Source organism: Mercenaria mercenaria, chromosome 8, assembly GCF_021730395.1.
Source record: "Mercenaria mercenaria strain notata chromosome 8, MADL_Memer_1, whole genome shotgun sequence".
NCBI lineage: Eukaryota > Metazoa > Mollusca > Bivalvia > Venerida > Veneridae > Mercenaria > Mercenaria mercenaria.
In genome coordinates this window covers 18102585-18125403 of record NC_069368.1, presented here as the reverse complement: position 1 = coordinate 18125403, position 22819 = coordinate 18102585, and the positions used below count along the sequence as shown (strand labels likewise).

The 22819-nt window shown below is 36.9% G+C and overlaps 1 protein-coding gene across 4 annotated transcripts in view; it reads right to left on the bottom strand.

Annotated features, from left to right (window-relative positions):
* Window positions 1–22819, bottom strand: part of LOC123522952 (ADAMTS-like protein 4) — a 142694-nt gene that overhangs the window by 95561 nt on the left and 24314 nt on the right. For all 4 annotated transcript variants that reach the window (XM_045300489.2, XM_053549471.1, XM_045300490.2 and 1 more), the window contains exons 2-6: window positions 18126–18186; window positions 10197–10327; window positions 9891–9966; window positions 7994–8096; window positions 5356–5513 (exon numbers count right to left, since the gene is read on the bottom strand). In XM_045300489.2, coding sequence (XP_045156424.2) covers window positions 5356–5513; window positions 7994–8096; window positions 9891–9966; window positions 10197–10327; window positions 18126–18186 — 529 coding nt within the window. The remainder of the gene's footprint in view (window positions 1–5355; window positions 5514–7993; window positions 8097–9890; window positions 9967–10196; window positions 10328–18125; window positions 18187–22819) is intronic.

Sequence of the window (22819 nt, the reverse complement as noted above, 5' to 3'; positions counted from 1 at the left end):
TGAAACATAAATAGATTGATTGATTGAATGAAATGCCATTGTTTACAAGTATTTCAAACAGCAAGATAAGGCCTAAATAAAAAAAAAATTGTTTGTTTCCGGTACCACACCTTACTCCCTAAAAATCAGACCAACCCTAAACATCTCAGTGTCAGTCAAAATACATGTATAAGAAAACAAAAGACAAACACTCTAACAAAGATTTATTATGATCAAGTAGAAAATATGGCTTCTAGAGTGTTAACAAGGGTTTTCTATGATTTGACCTGGTGACCTAGTCTGAGACCTAAGGTAACCCAGTTTTAAACATGACCTATATTGGACAGAGGCAAATATTCTGACAATGTTTTATGAAGTTCAGGTAGAAAATGTGGTATCTTACCTGGTAACAAGGTATTTCTACAATTTGACCTAGTGACCTAGTTTTAAATCTCAGGTAACCCAGTTTTCAAACTGACCTACTTTTCATACATTCTGACAAAGACTTGTGATGATCAAATAGAAGACTTGCAACTTGAGTGTTAACAAGGTTTTCTATGATTTGACCTAATGACCTAGTTTTTGGCCTCAACTAACCCAGTTTGAGACCTGACCTAGATTGAGAAATATACTCTGGCAAAGTTTCATGAAGGTGAGGGACAAAATGTGGTTTCTAGAGTGTTAACAAGGTTTTCCTTTTAAACTATTTTTGACCGAGATGACCAAGTAACAAACTTGTCATAGATTTCACTGAACGTAACATTCTGACATAGTTTCATTAAGACTTGGCCAAAGTTGGGACTTCTAGGGTCTTAACAGTCAAATGGTTGATGACCAACTACATAGTTGGAATAGCTCACCCTGAGCACTGTGTGCTAAAGTCAGCTTGAAAGAAAACATAAAATTTAAAGACCATGTACATTGTTTAATGATCATGCATACTCTGTTGTCAAATTTAAGCAGAAATGTGCATTTTTAGAACTTTATTCGAAATTTTACTTAATATCTTATTCACTTGATTTAAAGTTCATAATGTAGATGGTCAAAATCTCTGGGGTATAATTTATCTAACTTCAAGCTTGTATATAATTTTTGTTGGTATTTTGTAAAATACAAGATTTTAGAAATCGCATACTATTAACACTGAAATATTGAATAGGAGAGAGAGGGAGAGAGACAGACAGACAGGCAGATAGACAGAGAGACAGACAGATAGAGGGGCTTATCAAGCAAATTGGTATACCATATTGCAATTACAACCCAAATTATCTGAACCTGCCTTTCTGTTTGAAATGTTGGAACATGTAAATAGACGAAATACAGGATCATTTGTACATGCATTTGATAAAACATACCAGGAGTTATGAGTAAGAAAAACATAACATCAAGTTGAAATGTTATGACTTTTTTGACTGATTTACAGTATGTCAAACTCTCATTTTCCTGGCATATTTGCAACAAAGGATGGATTAATTTTGAAATGAAAAAGGTGTAAAAGTATAGAGCTGCTTGTCAGAAAGTACCACTGTGAAATACTTCTCCAGTCAGTTTTAGTGAAAACAGTTGACATTTTATAGATATGCAATAAACAAATGTAACATTCAAGAATTGTTAATATTTTGGGGTAACAATATTAGTTTTCAGAGTCAACTGGATACCTTGAATTGCATTGGCAAACTGAAATGGGTCTTAAAATATATAAACCTATAATTTTTACTACAATTTAAAAATCATTCATTCAGTTCTAAACAATTTCTTAATTTGTAATGTTTAAAAACTCACATAGCAAAATGTCAATGAAAAATACCATAGGCAAGTATCCTCACACAGTAATATGGCCAGAATAGTTTTCTTTAACATTCTTTAAATTTTAGTGTTACAGTTTTTAACCTTTAGCATGCTAGATAAATTGTCGTCTGCTGGAAATGTCGTCTGCTAAAATTGTAAAGTTCCAAGCTGTTTGCAAAGGCTGTTAAATTCGCCTGCAGCAGGCTAAGGGTTAAAGGGGATCAGACTCATAACAACTGTATTGTGAGACTTGGCCTGAAGGTCATAAAACTGAGTTTAGAGACCAGTCTTAAAATGCAATGCTACAGAAACAACCAGTCAGATGCTAGATACCTGCTAGGTGGGCCGGTGGTCTAGTGGTAACATGCTTGACTGTCAATCCAGAGGTCCAAGGTTCGAATCCTGGTCCAGGCACTGGAAATTTCTGAGATGCTCTTGAGTGTCTCCCAGCTAACTAAGAGGCCTGTATCTAAAAAATGGATTTATCTCTATCTGTTCTGGAGGCTTTATCTCACTCTGTCTCTCTGGTCAGATCGCTCTGGCTCTGTGTCTGTACTAGTAGAGGATGAATTTCGCACCCTGTGTTGCTGCGTTTGCTATATGTAAAGCGCCTTTGAACATGTGTGTGTGTTCGGGTTTAACGTCTTTTTTAACAATTTTTCAGTCATATAAACAACGGTGTCTACTTGTAGCAGTGAGTACAATGCCCATATTAATAGTGCTGCCTCACTGGAATATCACACCATAGACACAGGACATGATACCCCACCCAGTCACATTATACTGACATTGGGCTGACCAGTCCTTGTACTATCCTCTCAATGCTGAGCGCCAGGTATGTCTTTGGTATGACGCGACCAGGGATCGAACCCATGACCTTCTGCACTCGAAGCAGGTGCTCTACCACAAGGCTACCGAGTCTTTGAACGTGTTTATCATGAAAAGGGCGCTATATAAATCTGGTATAATAATAATAGATATTTTAGACTGCTCTCCAAACTCAAGTTTTATAACCTCAGACCTAGAACTACTTAACTTGCTGGTTGAACTGCCAATGTCTGTGAATAAATCTAATCCTTATCCATAGAGCTGAATGGTATTTTTGACCTTGGTACTTTAGGTTTGCACATATTTTTTATGAAATCAATATCTGTTCATAGCTGAAGAGGTATATTAATTACAAATTCAGTATTAGGTCTACCTGAGCATTTTTTTTTATAAAGCATGACCTTGACCTTTTGTGTTAAGTATGACCCTGACCTCTAGTGCAGACCATGACCTGCGAGTTCAATTTTGTGTAGTGATGTAGCAAGACAGATGAGCATGATAAATCATAATTTTAATAAAAGGAGTAGGATTACATTATGGATACAAAGTTTAGAAGTTAATTCTGACTGTCATTAATTACATTTATCTAATGAAGTTGGCCCAGTTCATAGCTATAGTTCAAACGATATGAGTACAGAAAGATTAAATTATGAGTGTAAAACCTTAATGTCAAATATTTTAATGAATCAGGAAATAAACCACAATAGCTGTTCATTCAATGAAATTTTAGTGTGCATATAAAACACAGATTACGTAGCTTCAAGGCCATAGACATGTTGTGCCAGGGAAAACTGTCCCCACATACTGGTATCCATGATTTTGGACAAATCTAATTTTGGCTATTTTTGCTGTATTAGAGGAAAACCCTCAACTTTTCTTTGTAGCAAGTAAGGAAAACAAAGATTAGTGCGTAATGGTCATTTTTCTAGAAACATAAAATTTTGCATATTTCTTTTCCTGCTTTCGATGGTGTAGGATGGTAAGTCAGCAGAGGGATGGCCTCCTCAACAATCAATTTGAAGCAGATGATTTTCACAACTTGACCACAGAGGCTTCAACTTTAATTATACAATTTAACAATGGTCCAATAAGGTACAGTTTCATTCCTTTTGATAGGTTTATAATTATGCAAATTAAATTAAGAAGTATTTTCTGTTTTACAATTTCAAACTATTCTGTAAAAGATAAAATTGTGTAACGAAATATTTCAGGAAGGAAACCTTTTCTAGGTTCAAGAGAAAAGTACCTAAAGATTTCTCCATCTTTCCGATCAAGTTTTCAACATAATGGCAACTACAAGAAAGGAACAGCGCTCAAATGTAATTATTGACTTAGTTTAGTTGAAATCTGTTAAAAACAACTGCTGCTTGAAAAGCACATGTATGTTCCAAATGATCGCCTGTTTGAGGTAAATACCTGCGTAGTACTGACAGCCATAAGCCAGAGCCTTCTCCACTGATTGACTGAGAACTGTTTTCAGTCACATGGTCAATGTGACCTTGACCTTTGACCTTCTGATGGGCCATCTACTGACCAGATCCTAGAATGTTTTACAACATTATGTCAAAGCCTTCTCAAATTCTAGATCAGAAACTTTTTTGTATCAATATCAGGGTGACCTTGACCTTTGACCCACTAAACTCGAAAAATGCAATAGGATCATGTACCAGGTACAGACAATCATCCTCTGAAGTTTGTCCTCTATACTAGGCACAAGATTCCGCAGACTGACAGACTGATGGACAGACAAGTGGACAAACAGATGGTAACCAATATGTCACCTCCGGTGGAACACAAATAGAGGACTTATAACAGATACAACAGAGTAGATCTTCCAGCAACCAGAGTTATGAATTGAGCCGTGCCATGAGAAAACCAACATAGTGGCTTTGCTACCAGCATGCATCCAGACCAGCCTGCGCATCCGCGCAGTCTGGTCAGGATCCATGCTGTTCGCTTTCAAAGCCTACAGCAATTAGAGAAACCGTTAGCGGACAGCATGGATCATGACCAGACTGCGCAGATGCGCAGGCTGGTCTGGATCCATGCTGGTCGCGAAGCCACTATGTTGGTTTTCCCATGGCACGGCTCATATGAACATTGTGACTGACATATCATTATGATGGATGTATCATTAATCATCTGCAAAGCCATAAATAGCTCACAGCAATCGTCTGTCATAATAAATCCTATTCAAGTCATCACCTGCACATAATGCTCTTTTGTCATTCTGTAACACACATTCTTTAGTGCAGTATATATCATCACAGCTAATATGATAGAAAATACATACTCAATATTAATGGATAATCAATGTTCTAATATACAGACTAAATTCTAGAACACAGAGCTATAGAAGACGATACTGTAACATGTAAGGGAGAGAACTACCTTGGTTTTAAAAATCCTATCATACAATATTTACTCCAGTTTTCTCGATTTTACCACGAAGATTGGAATTCACTTTAAGTTACATTATATTTCCAGAAAATAATATCAAAATCAAACATGAATACATATTTCTCTACATTTCTCTACCTGAACTAAAAATTACTCCAAATTAGTTTTTAAATATGCATTCTACATTCTGTACAATTCTAAACAAAAATTCTTTAACGGTAACCCGCCATTATAAAAGATGGAAAAGACTGTCCACCAAAAGTGAGCCCAGAGATGCCGAGATATTCTACATTCAATATTTATTTAAAATACTAAGTTAAGGAACATACTTTGATGTTTGTTAATATGCTAAGAACTTACTTGACATCTACCATGAAGGCAGATTCCACTGTCCCCTGAATCAGAAATTCCACTGTCCCCTGAATCAGAACATGGTGCACCATCTTTCAACAAGCGCCCAAATCCGGAGTAGAAATTGTATCTAGCAGCTTTGCAGTACACCTCACATGGCTTTACCTCTGAAAAATAAATATATCTAACCCTTAGCCTGCTGGCGGTAAGTGATTCTGCCTTTGCGACCAGTGAAGACCAAGCTCAGCCTGCACATCCGTGCAGTCTGATAATGGTCTGCACTGTTCGCCATTCAGGCAAGCACCCCTTTTAACAGTTAATGGTACTGTCCGATCTGAAAGATGGACAAGTTCATTATAGAAATTTAGCAGGGTAAGGGCTAATTTAAATATTCATATACAAAATATCAGACGGAAGCAAAAATCAATAAACTTATATTATTACAGTTATTAGGAAAACAAAATAAGTCTGTCATCTTCAAGAAAGAGGAGACAAATGAGCCGTTCCATGAGAAAACCAACATAGTGGCTTTGCGACCAGCATGGATCCAGACCAGCCTGCGCATCCGCACAGTCTGGTCAGAATCCATGCTGTTCGCCAACAGATTCTCTAATTGCAATAGGCTTTGAAAACGAACAGCATGGATCCTGACCAGACTGCGCGGATGTGCAGGCTGGTCTGGATCCATGCTGGTCGCAAAGCCAATATGTTGGTTTTCCCATGGCACAACTCAAATATAATATTGTCAATGAGTAAACATTAGAAAATGACACAAAAAAAATAGCTTGACAATGCTGGATGGTACTGCGCGTCTGCTCAGGATCCATGCTGTTCGCTTTTAAAGCCTACTGCAATTAGAGAAACCATTAGCGAACAGCATGAATCCTGACCAGACTGCGCAGATGCGCAGGCTGGTCTGGATCCATGCTGGTCGCAAACCCACTATTTTGGTTTTCCCACAACGTGGCTCAATTATGTTTCAGGGTTTTTCTTGACACATATTATATGTTTTGTGTGCTTTAATGTACAACATTCCAAAATGACCACAAACATAATTCTGAATGTGTCATTAATTAATAACACAAATGAACTTGCAACCAAATGTTCTTGGATGCAATTATATTTGTACCCAGTCTAGTTAAGTAAGCACTGGTTTATGCATCAGTCTGAATTAATAAAGTGGCTTGCAACCAAAGTTTAATTATCCTATACACTTCAGGGTCTCTATGTTTTGTAAACAGGTCATATCTACATAGCAATTAAACTTGATGTAAACAATTAATTAGTTCAGTGCATTGTTTTTCTGTCAAATCTTGTTATCTTAGAGGGGTATGTTACAACTATGGTCAAACAAGCAGTGTCACCTAAATGCTTCAAGATCTCACTGGCAATCCCTTGGACAATGCCGCCTCAAAAATTCTCTTATTATATCTTTTAAAATAAAGTATGTACAGTCTTATTGCAGTTGACCATAACCACCTCACACCTACAAGGAACCTGAACTATTTGATCCCACGATCTCATAGCAATACAACTTTAACTCCTTTTCTCCAACAACAATTCGTTCCTGGAATGGTTTTCCTCTACACATACAGTCCAGCCCCAGTTTGATTCTATTCACTGAGGGGCTGGCAACTATAACCTTCTAATCTATATCTATGTTTTTAATCTTAGTAATTGTAGTTCTTTTTAACTTTGCACCTAATGAGCTTGCTCATCTTTTAAAAGTCTGTCCCTGACAAGCGCCTCCAAGTTATAAACAGGTACACGTAGCAGAACTAGGTGAAGGTTTAAAGGGGGGCACCTTAATGGGGTCTAAAGAGGGATATCAATACTAAGAAACAATGGATATTACGAACATGGAGACAAGTAAAAAACGATCTATTTAAAAAATATTTATTCAAATAATTTTGGTACGATATTCGATTTAATGCCTTTGATTGACCATATTTTCAGTGCAAAACATAAAATTAATGTAACAGGACTAATCATCCTTGACAATAATGAAATGAACACCGCCTGCATACAAATCGTTAAATATGCTATGTATGCATAATCTACTGGTATTTTGAATGACAGAAACATTTTATCTATCATACACGGTACTCAAAACACAGCTTACTATATTATGCCAATTGACAGAATACATAAATTTCAATGGAGTTACTCAGCTGCCGTCGAACCAAATGTTAAGGTAAACAAAAATTATTTCCGAATTAAGACATCGGTGTCGTCCTGTGTCGGGGACATAAACACAATTTGAACCCGCCCCCATCCCTCCCTCAATACGGTGATATGGAGCTGGCACATAAAGTGGTAAGTGTCAGGCTCTTATATCAATTATATCATTATCGTTTGAACTAAGGCAGTGGCTAGGTAGCCGGTTCCGGCTACCTAGACCTTTAGTCTACGGAACCGGTTCCGGCTACCTAGACTAAAGGTCTAGGTAGCCGGTTCTATATATACATAACGTATATGTACATGTAAGGTCAAGGTAGCCGGTTTTGATAAACTGTATTATAAAGGATCATTAAACTAAACAGCTAGGCTGGCCATACTAGCAGATCAAAATCGTATCAAAATTGACCAATAGAGTCTAACACATCCCGCACGTGCGTTTGAAATTGTAAGTTAAAGAGATACTTGCTATTTACGTATGGTAGCCAGTGATACCGTCTTCCGCGAAATGGCACGTGACTCTGTTTGTCACATTCCCATTTTCTTATGTTGTTTCGTGACTCAGTGCAAGCCTAAAATGAATAAAATACAACCTTTAGACAATTATTACGAAAATGAATTAAACTATTGTATGTAGGAACGTTTACAAAGTTGCAGAGGGTACACTATGACAAACTCTTCCCCAAATATTTCTTGACAACAAAACTTACATCAAACAAACAAAACTGTAATGACTAAAACGCCGTGACGCTCCCCAAACCGAACACTAAAAAATAGTGAGCGGCCCTGGTAGAATATAAGAGTTGCAGAACGGACTCATGTCTTTCACATAAACTTTTAATATGCCTACAAGTTCTCATGTGGAACATCAAACTTGGACTGTGAAGTTGTGTAGTTTACAACGTACAATGCAAGGCTTTTATATGATTTTTTTCCAGTTCTTGTTGATTGGTTTGGAGCTTAAAATTTATGCTTAATTGGTATAGCTGTATAAACAGCATTGATCATAACCTGTCATATAGATCAAAAGGGTATATCACATTAAGGTTTTGGGGTGGTCTGGGGTATAGTAACCCCCTACACATAGACTACAGGGGTTACTATACCCAAGACCACCCCAAAACCTTTATGTGATGTACCCCTTTGATATTGATCTATCACTTCGCTTAATTTTCATTCAGCTGAATAGATTTGCATCGCTTTCACCATTCAAATGTTTATATGTATGCTTACATAGAAGGCCTTAGTTTCAAATCGTACAATGTTACGTTCAAAGAGCTGTTACCATTTATTATATAAAAACGGTCGCACTTTTTAATACTTTTATGTTGAAATTGTATTAAGATGCATGTAATGGAAAAACACTTTATATCATGACTGAATGATCGACACTAGAAGTATAGATTTTGCAAAAAAAAAAATGGAGAAGAAAAAACACAATATGAGATACCGTTGCATGTTTTTATAACACATAAATTTAATATGTAAAAATTTAATATATAAAACATTTTCGGCGCTCTGATCATCCAAAAAATTCGCAGATTACAAGAAGCAACCACTAATTTCGCAGACACAAATCAGTTTACGTTCCTAAATACGAAGCAATTTGAGCATTTCTGACATTTTTTATCCTGATGCAAATGTAATATAAAACAGTATAAATGAAACCGCTGATTTAAGATTACTGCATTTGTAACACATGCTAGCATAAAACTACTGTTCTTGTCACTTTTCGGGAGTGTTTTAACAGGAGAGAAAACGTGTGTTAACAGATAGTTCGCGCTCACGTGCTGTTATAACACCTTTTTAAATACGCGCGTTCCGTGACAAAGCGTAAACGTATTATGGCCCCAAAACGGATAATTCAAATGGACGTGAACGTAAAAAAAACTCAGATATTCGCGCGCATTTCATGGACATTCAATGACGTTGCGGGAGAATGTATTCATTTATTTGTTTTGTTTTCGCGTTTTATGCTAGAATAGCGTTTGCGCATGTTCATTTCGTGTTATAACATCTTCAAAATCCCTCGGGATTCTGCAGACGTTATAACACCACGCGTGAACACTTTCAAGGCCCGATCATTTTTATCCTCTTAGCCACCCTTAGATATTATTATAATATTTTGTACATTTATATTAAAATTACATATATAATCTTTTTTTCGGGTGACTACCTAAAGTCAATGTATTGACAAAGATTCAGTTGCTATGGTAACCTCCACACACATCTATTTTTTTTCCTAAAAGTAAAATGACTTTTTGAACACAGTTAAATGTATTCAATATTTCTCATAGGGTAAAACAGTTTAAATTATTAAATGTTCAATACAAGGAAAAATCAAAAGGCATACAAGAGTTGCGTACCGTATTGTTACAGAGCTTATATTGTTTCCGAACTCCGCTGCATGATCTCCCATGATCGGGCTGGTTTTGGTACAGACTGAAAAAAAAATGACATAACAATACTAACTTAAGTTCTTTAAGGTATTAAATAAAAAAAAAAAACGAAAAAAAAAACAACACAAAATTCACTGAGGTAAGTACCTAAAATGCTCATTGCCTTACGACGGGGAAGAATTTAAATTTTTAATAGCCTTTAAATTCCCAATTATTTTTGTGACAATGATAACGTTTTAAATTACTGACATAAGGTCCAATAGTGATACTTACTTAACCGAATATTGGCACGACCTTGTTCTCGATGTTAACAGAACGTCACACGATGCCGGACATATCGACCACTGGGACCATGGTTCGAAGCCTTTAGAATTTGCGGTATTAGATACAGAACCTCGGCTTACCTGCAAATATGTTTTAAGTCTGTATGATATACGTACATGTATTGTGTTTTCATTTATAGGAAAAGTTTGACATTATGTCATAGATCTCGACTGTCTTTGAGGACCGGTGTTTTTGTGTACTAGTAAGTAAATGAGAATATTGAAAGACCTCATTGCTGATTTTGGCTTCGTTATTATTATTTTTTTTTAACCCTTAGCCTGTTAAATTTCTAAAATGGAATAGTCCATCATCCAATTTGGACTGTACCATATATAACATTCGAAGGGAGGTTCAAAGAAAATTTACTGACTGAATAGCGAACAGTGCAGACCATGTGCAGACTGATGTTAGTCTGCACTGGTCGAAAAGGCAGAATCACTTGCCGCTAGCAGGCCAAGGGTTAAAAAGTGAACTCCAAATTTTATGGTAACAAATTTATTATTAAAATACTGATACCTCGTAAAACATATACCCTTCCCAAAACCCAGACATAACATGGTCGACCTTTAAACTTGTTATCTTATATTTGGGTGGCAAACATGCACTGACCTACTGACGAATGTGGGTCTCTCAAGTCAAATTTCGTTGAGCCCACGATTTGCCAGTGAAACCAAATAGAACAAAATGGAAAGAAAATGTACCCTATTTTGTCTCTGAAAACAATCAAAATTTAATTGACACGCGGTGGGAAGGTTTTCCCGGCTGTCTATTTAGAAGTTTAAAATCACTATAGGCTGAGTTTATTTTGATTTTCTGACATTCTTGGAAAGAAAATGACTCATTCTCATAGCAAGCTACTGTACAAATGTAAATATAAGAACATAATGTTATTTTCATTATATTCTTGTTCGTTTTGACAGGTATAAATGATTGGAACTTTCTCGCAAATCCATGCGACGTCTTTCAAATCAATCAAAAATTAGCGGCTATGCGATTTAATTCAGCCCCAAAAACGTTTATATCCGTCCAAACGCTCAAAAATAATATTGATTTTTAAGTGTATCAGACATTGAAGAATAACAAATGAAACTACGCAGACGCAATGACGGACAGTAGTGACGTTACGCTTCATGTATGGGGACGCGAACACAATCATCTGTACCGATAAGGGGAAGTAACACTTGTATTGGAGTCTGGCGAACGACGAGAAACATAATTTTACCTATCATAACCAAAACACACACAACTAACGTGGGTAAGTTAATACTAAAAGGTCACTTCAACAAAATCCCACAAGTTCCCACAATTTTATTACAGAATATATAACTTCCCTAAAAGTTACATGCGGCATGTGTAACATTTCCAAAGGTTTTAATGTATGTACACCATATGTGTCCTGAGTTTTTCAAATTGCAAGCTTGCAGATTATCTTAATCCGTTAAAATTCAAGAGATAGACGTTGAGGAATTTAAACATCATTAAATCAATGTATGTGTATACTTCAAATGTATACAGACATGATCAATAAGAAATTAATCGCGGGGCTTTTCGTATGTCTGCATGCGCTGATCAGGAAATCAAAGTAAACAAGTCATGATGGATCTACTAGACGCAATTTCCTACATAGTTTACACATGTACAAATTATTCTGAGACATCTGGTAATTAGGGTTTATGTACATTGCAATAAAAGCCGGGATGATTGATGGAGGATCGCTTTTTTATTTATGTATCGTATATATGAAAATATTGTGCTTCTGATAGGCCATTTGCCCATATACCCACCCTAAACAGATGCAGAGCTGCCCAAAATTAGTTTACTTTAAGCTGAGGTTGGGGAAGGGCATAGTCCGGAGCCTACAGCAGTCATGAGTTGGGGAACTTCCCTATGAGGGTGTACTTTTAAAAACAATTCTCAAACGTATATATATAGTTTGTTTCTTTTCTTGATATAAAACGCGTCATCTGTATTTTCCCCTTACAGACTGCTGTACAAGTGACATGGTATATAACAGACTTATAAATATATGTGCTTTAAATGCAGTTATTCTCTGCTTCAATCTTACGGTCAACATAAACAAGTGGGTCGTGAGGACTCTGGATCGCTCACCTGACGTAAGCTACATGTTTCAAATGTCAAACTGATGCTAAAATATTAAGAAAGTAGGTCACATTTATGGTCACTGAAAGTCAGTGTTAAGATCGGTGTGCCAAACTGTATACGTCATCCAAATTTCAAGGCTGTATCTTAAAAAAAAAGAAAAAAGTATGTCAGTTGGTCAAGGACACAGTCAAGTGACCCCTAATTACTTGGGATCATCAGGTAATTATAACTAAACTGTCTGGGCAATACGATCAGATAATTTTTGAAGTATGTTTTCCTATATAACTCATATACAAGTGACCCCGGAACGGGGCCGCTTTTCACCCCAGGGACATAGTTTAAACAATCTTGTTAGAGAACCACTAGGCAATGCTACATACCACATATCAAAGGCTTGGGCCTTGAACTTTCAGACAAGAAGATTTTTAAAGTTTTTTACTATATAAGTCTTTGTAAAATTTGGGACCCCCGGGGCGGGGCCTATTTTCACCCCAGGGGCATAATTTGAACAGTCTTCATAGAGGACCATTAGATGATGTCACATGAAAAATATCGAGGTTCTACAAGTGAATAGTTTTGATCGTATGTGCAGGTGATGTGTAGGGGGCGCCTTGATGGAAGTATGTGGTGTGAGTCTGTGGTGAAATCATCTGTAAAAATTAGCAAGAGGGCAAATATGGCCCTAGGTCGCTCAGCTGAGTAACACACCATAACAGTGTAAACATATTTGACCTAGTGACCTAGTTTTTCACACCACATGACCTGGTTTCAAATACGTCCTAGTTTTCAAGGTGGTAAACATTCTGACCAAGTTTAATGAAGATTGGAGCAAAACTGTGGCCTCTAGAGTGTTAACAAGATTTTTCTTCAATTTTGCCTAGTGACATAGATTTTGATCTAACCTGACCAGTTCTTAACCCATCCGAAATTCCATGGAGACAAATATTCTGACCAATTAATTATTTGACTAATAATGTGGCCTCTTCAGTGTAAACAAGCGTTTTCTTCTATTTGACCTAGTGACCTAGTTTTTGACCCCCACATGATCCAGATTAGAATTCGTCCGAAATTTCATGAAAACAAACAATCTGACAAAGTTTCGGGAAGATTGGAGCAGAAAAATGGCCTCTAGAGTGTAAACAAGCTTTTGTTTTGATTTAACGTAGTGACCTGGTTTTTCACCCCACGTGACCCAGATTCGAAATCATCCAAGACTTCATGATAACAAACATTCTGACCAAGTTTTATGAATATTGAATAAAAAAGTGGCCCCTAGAGTGTAAACAAGCTTTTTCTTTGATTTGACATGTTGACCTAGTTTTTTCATCAAAACAAACATTCTGACCATTTCTCATGAGTTTCAAACTTAAAATGTGGTCTCTAGAGTGTTAACAAGATTGTCCTTTGACCTGGCCTAGTGACCTAGTTTTAAACCCACATAACCCAGATTTAAACTCGGACTAGAGATCTTCAAGAAAAATATTCTGACTAAGTTTCATGAAGATAGAATCATAAATCGAGGGCTTAGAGCAAAACTGGTCTATCTGCATATAGAAATAGAAGCAGATTGACCAGTTTCGCTCTAAGCCCTTGAAATGTGGCCTCTAGAGTGTTAACAAACTTTATCTTTGATTTGACCGGGTGACCTAGTTTTTGACCCCACATAACCCAGTTTCAAACTTGGCATAGGAATCATCAAGACAGACATTTTGACCAAGTTTCATGAAGATAGGTCATACATGTGGCCTCTAGAGTGTTTACAAGCTTTTCCTTCGATTTATGCGGGTGACATAGTTTTTGACCCCATATGATCCAGTTTCGAACTTGGCCTAGCAGTAATCAAGATAAACATTCTGATCAAGTTTCATGAAGATAGGGTCATAAATGTGGCCTCTAGTGTTAACAAGCATTTCCTTTGATTTGATCGGGTGACCTTGTTTTTGACCCAACCTTACCCAGATTCAAATTTGATCTAGAGGTCATCAAGACAAACATTCTGACCAATTCTCATGAGTTTCAAACTTAAACTGTGGACTCTAGAGTGTTAAAAAGATTTTCCTTTGATCTAGCCTTTTGACCTAGTTTTTAACCCCACATGATCCAGTTTCAAACCTGACCTAGAGATCATCAAGACAAACATTCTGACCAAGTTTCATAAAGATTGGGTCACAACTGTGGCCACTAGAGTGTTACGAAGCAAATGCTGACGGACGACGGACGACGCACACCGCACGACGCACGACGCCGGACAATGACCTGTCAAAATAGCTCACCTTGAACACTTCGTGCTCAGATGAGCTAAAAATGGTGAGTAAAAAAACTATTCAGATTTTTTTTGTGGTAATGATGCGGTTCGATAATCTGTACAAATGGCTTGTCAGTGTAATCGTCTCTCTACTGATGGTGCTGATGATACGTTATTGGTAGTCTATGAAGACGATGTGTGCGGGATTTGCAGTGTTGAAATAGTCATGTTGATGGAATCGTCTATAACATAACAGCTTCGAATTGTTGTATAGTACATTGGTGGATTCGTCCAGGGAAAATGTTTATTTTTGATGAATAGTGCGTTTTCTTTGCAGACCGTAGTGGATGAATAATTCAAATATAGTTCAAATATAGTCTTTTTGGAAGGCTGGTAGTCTACGAAAATATGTGATAAATCATTAGCATAGTATTGCAGGTGGTACATTGCTCATAATCTGTAGATACTAATAACTGGAGTGGAAATTGAATCAATTATGCTGTGTAATATTTCGTATCGACTCTAGTCAGAGTAGGTTTTTCAGATGGTGCGTTGGCGGAACCATCTGTGCAGGCAGGCAAAGTTACTCCCTTCACATGGCATTGTGATGCAGTATAACATTACAGTGCACGATCATGAAATGTTTCCTGCGTTGCCACTCTAACTTACGAGTACTACAGAATGTGAACAGCATCTATCTGCAGATTATATAAACACGTTTCAAGTGCAAAAGACTTGTACAAGTATCAAGAGGGTCAAAGCATGGAGCGCCCTGAATTATATGATTTCTTTATATATATATTTTAAGCGGAAAAAGATTTCTACATTGCTCTTTTAGTTGTGAATAGTTAATTTACCAAATTTAAAGGAATGTGCACTTGACTTCTCATACTCGTGACTCACTAGGGAATTGTAAATACATTTTAAAGAAAATTCCTGTCTGTCCTAAAGGTTTTCTTAGAATACACCAAATCAAAATCTACACACCAAGCAATTTCTTTCACTGTAATGTACTTTTCGTACCTACTAGTTCTATGCTTCCACCATAAGAACCCATGCGCGCATGCGCTTTGTCACTCATGGTCAGATTTTAAAATAACTTGGTATAAAGTCGCGTGCATAACCAAGGCCCCAAGCTCAAAGGTCAAGGTCACAACTGGATGTCAAAAAATTTGCAACTTTTGTATACATGTAATAACCGAACGAAGATAAAGACACCGACCCTTAGCTCGCATTTAAAGGTCAGATATTTAAAGTAGTCTTTGATATACTACTAGTGTATATACATGAATGGATATTCAAAGAAGTTGATAAAAATTATGGTAACATTAAGGTAAAATATTTTAAGACATTTTTGCCCTGTCTTAACTTCTGTGTATTTATCAAAGTTTCTTTAAATAAATTTGGATACACATTCACTGTGATAAGGCGGCACTTAGACCCCAGGCTCAAAGTCACTCTTGGAAGTGTTAGTGTACTCACTGGAAACGTACGTCTGTGTCCTTACATCAAAGAGAGTCCTTGTTTCTCAGTTTGTTGAAATTGTGAATGACAGATAACATAGTATTTGTTTTGCTTTTCTTCAAACACGGGGAATAATTACTTTTACTCTTGATATATTTACCGCAGATGTTTGAATATGCCGGAATCCAGGGGTCTTTGTCATGAAAGGAAGCCAAAGTAGGATGCTTTAAAAACTAGAGTAATCACTTATACAAATTTGTTGCAACATTAACCGCAAGTAAGTATCTCGCCTACAGCCTCAATCACATACTTGGTAAAATGACACGAACCATTTTACGAAACCAGCGTGAAATAAAACGTTACACTTTGAAATAAAATGATATATTTTTACTATATAGATAGTTGACCAAAAATTGTATGTCTTACAAAACTGATGCAAGACATTTGTTGAAAAACGAGTTACTGAAAATAAATTAAATGGGAATAGCAGTGGTGAATAACTGTAATTGATTACAGTGTTATATCATACACTCATTGAATGGCTTACCAGTCAATAATCAAAACAATTGCCTGAGGTCCGAAGGGCCGATGGTCAATAGTTTTCACTATCGACCGACATGCCATTCAGTAAATGAATCAGAAATCAATGTTCACATATTCATTTTGTTTTTCTTTTCTTATAAGCCCATCAAATCTGTGATGAATGTATACTGGTCATATAGCACTTACTATGGACTGGCAATTGGTGTGAAGAGCCATGTAATGATCCTTAACCTTTAGCCTGCTTAATTTAAAAAATGGACTGGTCCATCAGTCAACTTTGGCAATACCATTTGTTATTTGAAGGGGTGTTCACTGAAAATTTACTGACTGAATAGCGAACAGTGCAGACCATTATCAGCCTGCCTGCACGGATGTGCAGGCTAATCTTGGTCTGCACTGGTCGCAAAGGCAGAATCACTTGCTGCTAGCAGGTTAAAGGTTAATGATAATTACAAAAGTAAGGAATCTAATTTGCATTATTCATAAAGTCATTTGAAAATACGAACAAGAGATGAAGTAGCAATAATGATGTTAATAGTGAGTAATAATGAAGAAGATAGAAGCTGTTAACCTTAGACCTGCAACGCGTCGCAAAATGTCAAAGTTCATAAAACAGCAAAATGCATCTATCATCAAAGCATAATTACAAGCGAGCTGGCAAAAGGCATACCAAAATCATACTTCAACAGAATTTCAAAAAGTTCTAAAATTAAAATATAGTTGAAACTCGGTATCTCAAATATCCCGGCCAAAGGATCGGGCGTTTTATTCGAGATAGCCGAAATTCGTGCAGGTGTTACTGAGATGGGACTTGGAAAAATGTCTTTCAAGAATTTTGAGATAGGTGAGCTCGAGATATGAGTTTCAACTGTATACAAGCCGTGTCATGAGAAAACCAACATAGTGGCTTTGCGACCAGCATGGATCCAGACCAGCCTGCGCATCCGCGCAGTCTGGTCAGGATCCATGCTGTTCGCTAACAGTTTCTCCAATTTCAATAGGCTTTCAAAGCGAACCGCATGGATCCTGACCAGACTGCGCGGATGCACAGGCTGGTCTGGATCCATGCTGGTCGCAAACCCACTATGTTGGTTTTCTCATGGCACGGCTCTTATTATACCTTTTAACCTAAATCCGACGGGCTTGAGTATTGTTCTGTGTTGTAGAAGATCTAGCTAAACAGGTTTAAATAAAACAATAAGACGTGAACTTGAATAAAATGTATACCATACATACACTGGGGTACGTCTATGTTATATCAACATCAGACGACAGATATGGCGTTCTATATCGGTCAGCGTTCAATTCCCATTTTTGCCCATTTTTGAGAGACTTCTTGTATTTCAGAGAACCTCTTCAATTGAATTATAGTCATGGAAATATTTTTGGAGGAAAACGGAATGACGGCCTGTCTTGGAAAAAGTGAGATGGGTTGGAGCGTATGATTATCTGCCCCTGTCAACTGAACAGAATTATTTTCAATTGAATGCATGTGTAAAATGGTATACATTGTAATTCATTACCTGTGCACTGACGATATATATACACCAGTAAAGTCCAACAATGGCTTTGTCCTCAAGCATACTGAAAACAGAAAAAAGAAATAACAGTTTCAGAGACAATTTAATGGTCTTACTTAAGGTACTTCTGCACATTCTATTTCTCAGTTTCTTAGACCATATATCTTTTAATACCTGCAAGAAGTTTCATTAAAATATACATGATAGAAAAGTTTCTATTTGTAAAAATGTTATCAACATTGTATTTCTCCATGGACTCCCTTTATGAAAACTTTTGCGAGTCCAAATTTTCAAATCAGTCCTATAGCGCAAAATCAAGAACACGACTTGGCGAATTAGAAATCTAAGTATATTCTGAAGTTTTGAAAAAATCATGGTTAAATCAAAAGAATTTCTTATCTGAACGTGAAGAACTACCTTAATACAGTGTTCTTATCATTCTTGTGGATTAATCCCCTTTAATCATGCATACAAAGTGGAACATTATATTAATGTAAATATTTTCTTCCGCTTCTAACGTTTAAATTTTGTTAATGGACCTCATAGGCGATCATTTAAGAGCTTTTTAATTTTATTCTTTTATATAATGTTTTGAATATAAAACCACACGGACAAAGGCAAATTATGCGTGGACAACGGTAATGCAACTAGAATAGCATTTGCAAATAAATGCAAGCGCATCTCTACCTTAATGCTAATTTTATGCACTTTTTATGCCAAGATGACGATACAAAAACGAAAGTTGTTTATGCGAGAATTTCATTTCGAACACATCTTATCATAAAATGATTACACAAAAAAGCTTGAATGATGATGTTTTATAGATGACGAAAACTTCACCTTATGTAATATAACAGTGGCACGTTTTAAATGATGCCGATAATATTGTTTGGCAACTTGAATCTTCTACAAACTGTATTAGTTCTAAACAACACCCCACCAGGGTTTACATCGCATCTGCTGCTATTTAATAGTATGGTCTCCTAAACATGGAAGGCCTTCCAGTGCCCTTTCTCAACACCTCTTTTACAATTCTTTTAACAATACGCAAGTGTTAGGGATGAAACTGTTGGCTGATGAAATGACTGATTCACTTTATTGTGATGTGTAGGGCTCCCAAATCCATAGATATTTTCCATCTCTCGCAACAATGCTTTTAACAAAATGGAAGTACTAGGGATGAAGCTGTGGGATGATGAAATGAATGACTCCTAGTGTTTTTTGTGTTTAGAGCTCCCAGTCTATAGACACTGTACAGCTCTCTCAACATCTTTTCTACCATGACTTAAACAAATGACTGATTGTTTAGGGTTTCCAATCCATGGATATTTTCCAGCTTTTAACAATTAAGAGTAAATACAAAGGTGCTGTCTTGCTTACTTTATTTGATTTATTGGGTTTAACGTCGCACCGACACAATTATAGGTCATATGGCGACTTTCCAGCTTTGATGGTGGAGAAAGACCCTGGGTGCCCCTCCGTGCATTATTTAATCACTGGCGGGCAGCTGGGTAGAACCACCGACCTTCCGTAAGCCAGCTGGATGGCTTCCCCACATGAAGACTTCAACGCCCCGATTGAGGCTCGAACCCACATCGGTGAGGGGCAAGTGGTTTGAAGTCAACGATCTTAACCACTCAGCCACGGAAGCCCCCTGTGTTGCTTAGGGTTTTCCTCTGTACTTGTAAACTAAACATGTTTAAATATGATTGTAGTTCCTAGTGTGTTTTTGTCTCTTTTATGTGTGCGTCATCATACTGGTATGATTCCATTTCAACTTTAAAAAAACCCACAACAAAACGACACGCCCTTGGGCCGTGGTATTAATATGTGTTCAGGAAAAGGAATAAAATACCTGCTATATTATCTTATGGTGCATGTAACTGATAAGCCGGTAATCACGCAGTAGAACATTTGTAAAATCCATTAAACAGTTGTTGCAGATCATGCATCAGGCAATTTTTCTTTACAATAAGATTTGATAAGAACTATATACAATATGGTAATAAAATTTATATGATCGAGATAAGAGATGGAAACAAAATGTTCTTGTTATTTTCGTTCTCATATTATGACCGTTATCGTTTTGATATCGGTTGCATCAAAATCTTAATCGCTACAAGGACATTTCTCAATGAGATATGCTTTCAATTTTGAGTTTTTACTGAGCTTTACTCTAGCGTCAGTATTTGCAAACAAGTAAATGGAATAGAATAGTTTTTTTTTGTTTGGTTTAATTCACGTCGCACCGACACAATCATAGGTCAAATGGCTACTTCCCACTTTTGATTGTGGAGGAAGAGCCCTGGTGCCCCACCGTGCATTGGGTCAATTCGTTTCACTTTTGCGGCGTACGCCGTTTCGCCGCGTGCAACCGGCTAGGCGTTCGTTTGGCTTGCCGGCACTGCCCGGGTCTACCCGGCGTACGCCGATGTGCGCCGGTCTTGCGAGATAGGCTAACCGGCAAATCATATAGTTTCGCGATACAAAATCGAGTAAACATTTGAAAATACCAGTAAATGTAGAAACATGCTGCAAGAACTATTTGCTAACTTATTTGGAAAAGGCCGCAAGAGAAAATCATAATAAATTGGAAACTTATTTTTTTTTGTTTCTGCAGCTCTCGTGGCTGGCGTACGCCGAAGCGTTCGTTTTATTGATAAACCGGCGAGATTTTTTTCTTGCAGCCCACGTGACCAGCGTGCCCCGGGTTGAGTGAAACGAATTGGCCCATTATTTCATTACGGACGGGCACTTAGGTAAAACCACCGACTTTCAGTAATCCAGCTAGATTACTTCCTCACATGAAGAATTCAACACCCCGAGGGAGGCTCGAGCCCACATCGGTTAGGGTGAAGTGATTCGAAGTCAGCGACCTTAACCACTTGGTCGTGGATGCCTACAAATAGAGTAGAATAGTATTTATAGTAAGATGTGATGGTTTTTATTTTTCAGAATAACTGCCAAATATAAAGTCGTATACGTTTACATCCTCATAGTAAATATTACTAGAGAACGCGGTTGAATTTTGATACTGAAACGGTACACCAACACGGTAAAGGTTATATGGCTCCAAACATTTTTTTAGTTTCATTAACAGCGAAATAAAAAATATGAGGTATGGAATCACAGAAACGCAGCAATAAAATCTGTAAAAAGATCCCTTGGAAGCATAGAATGCAACCAAAAAAGAACAATGATGAGAGATAATAAAATGTGCAACATCTCTCACTCCCCCTAGCAAATCATGCAAGGATAAGACTGTCACAGTGGTTCTTACTGCAAATGCTGGTAATACCGGTAAAAATACGCGCAGCAAATTGCGCTCTTTGTGCTTTTGAAAAGAAATTGACTTATTTGCAACTAAGTCTTGTCAGTAACATAATCTGTTAGGAAGCAACAATGTGCCGGACTTGACTGACTTCGGCCCGCATGTGGCAAGTAAGGTTTTCATCCAGCAAAGCCAAAACTTTCCTGAGTGGCCGTGACAATAGTTGTCTATTTCTATATCTTGGAAGCCCCGCGGTTGTACTCAAACATTTGTATAGCTGGATATTGACAAAGTATTTTAGATTTTCGATCTTGATCTCGATAAATATATAGGGTCGCTGATCCTAAACCGTAAACGTTATTTTCTAAATTGCCTGATGGATATAAATAACAAATCTTTTGATATCTCTGATGTAAATTGCTGTAATAAAATACAAATTAAAAAGAAGGCATGCAATCATAACGTTGATGTTATCAAAAATATATCTTATGATTGCCCATCCCGGATAAACACAAACCTTTATTGAATTGATCGGTGACAAATGTACTATTCTTGTGCTGGATGCCCGATGAACATAAACGATATTTGGATGACTCATTTGTTCAGGAAATAAATTTTTAATGCACCCGCTAATCTAACTACTAATGTATATGCAGACACGCGGACGTGTGCACAAACAATATCACCCACAGACAAGTTGCAGAAGACAACGATTGTGCTGACTCTGTGATTTCCAGCCGCTAAAACGTTTTATGTATCTACATAAAACCAAATGTTTTTTTTGCATCACAACTTGATTTAGTGCTCTGATTTCAATTTATCACAATTAAAGCCATTATTTATTCTTTAGCTGTTATCTTCTATACTAGTAAATTTACAAAATTGAATATAAAAAGAAAATGATAGTTCATAAAACTGTTTTATTACACAATCCGTGATCCGTGTCAAAGTCCATGAAATGATTTATAAGATACCATACTGTGCATTCATCTGTCAGGATTTTGAAGAAAAAAAATCTTTTTTTTTCATGACTTAACACTTACAGCTATACAGAACAAAATTATAGATGCGGAGTATGCAATGTAGAACATGCAAATGCCATCATCTATTACTGATAGACATGTGGTCATGTTACGCCGTGAATGATGTTCCCTGACTGACACCTTTAAAAAACAAAATTTCAGGAATTTCTTTGGCTATGTTTTTTTTTTTCATTTTAGCATGTTTTATATTTAATTTCTGTCAAAAAATGTACCAACTTGAATCATAAAGCAGCAGAGAGCACCTTTTGGTTTGTGACGAAAGCGATGAAAGCTAGTTTTTTAATACGAATCAGTAGACTCGAATCGTTACATTTATGATTATTTCCACTCTGTAGACTGTTTAGTTTTGATGATACGTATATGAAAATACGAGAGGTAGATGG